Raw genomic sequence first — 1,057 nt, forward strand, 5'->3', positions numbered from 1 at the left:
AAGTATGACTTTATGAAATGTTTTGAATCTTTATTATTAATATTATTTGAATTGCAGGGAACTAGTAGACCGACGCGATATCATGTGCTGTTTGATGAAAGCAACATGGATGCGAATGTAATGCAGTCGATTACATACTATTTTTGCCATCTATATGGTCGATGTGCTCGTTCTGTCAGTATACCAGCACCAGTATATTTTGCAGATTTAGTTTGCGCCCGTGCTCGTTATCATATTCTTGCAGCATTGTAAGTTTGATTAACTTATTTAAAAATGAATGAATTATTGAATTTATTTTTTAGAAATTCTGGGCTAGTGGAAAAGTTTTCTGATGAGGACAGTAATGGTACTAGTAGTAGTTCCATCAGTAAAGCTGAATCCGTGAAAACAGAATTGGCTAATATAATTGCACTTCACAAAAGAGTTAAAAAAGTCATGTACTTTGCATGATCTGTATCAGCGATGGAAGCGTATTTTAGTCTAGTATAATGTTTAGTGTTTATTCGTAAGCACTAAATATATTTGTGATTGTTTTCATGTTATATTTAATTCTCTCTCTCTCTCTCTCTCTCTCAATCTGTGTGTGTGTATGTGCGTCCATATGTGTATTTTTCTTAATGTGTTTCTAGATCTTAGCTTTTTGTTTGACAGATTGTTGCGTTAAAAATAATCAGTATACATCATATAATGAGTATGGTTTAAAATCTGTGCATTACACTTATTATGATCAGTTATAAATTCATTATAGCATTCATATTAAATGTATAATATTGAGGTGAAGATGTTTGTTTGCATGATAAATAAAAGAGATCAAAAACAAATATTTTTGTATAAGCATGTAAAAAGTTGGAATAAATTGTTATAAATGATTTAATGTGAAATAAGCGGACAGTTTTGAAATATTTTGTTATTTCTGTTGCTTAATATGTTTAAGAGCACTATAATATTTCCGTCCAATACCAGCGCTATTAGTCCAATACTAACCACCATGAATATATGCAGTATTTCAGGGATCATCGTTGGCACTGCATGGGAGCAGCAGCAAAGTAACTAAAAT

The 1,057-nt window shown here is 31.3% G+C and overlaps 1 protein-coding gene across 1 annotated transcript; it reads left to right on the plus strand.

Annotated features, from left to right (window-relative positions):
• Nucleotides 1-57: 57 nt before the first annotated feature.
• Tsp_13093 (eukaryotic translation initiation factor 2C) lies at nucleotides 58-1,054 on the plus strand (the record flags this gene model as incomplete). Its single annotated transcript, XM_003371021.1, has 3 exons — nucleotides 58-248; nucleotides 303-423; nucleotides 935-1,054. Coding segments are annotated over 3 exons (432 nt in total), but the record flags the coding sequence as incomplete, so codon positions are not given.
• Nucleotides 1,055-1,057: the final 3 nt, after the last annotated feature.

Source organism: Trichinella spiralis (genome assembly GCF_000181795.1).
Source record: "Trichinella spiralis strain ISS 195 chromosome Unknown Scfld148, whole genome shotgun sequence".
In the NCBI taxonomy this organism is placed as follows: domain Eukaryota; kingdom Metazoa; phylum Nematoda; class Enoplea; order Trichinellida; family Trichinellidae; genus Trichinella; species Trichinella spiralis.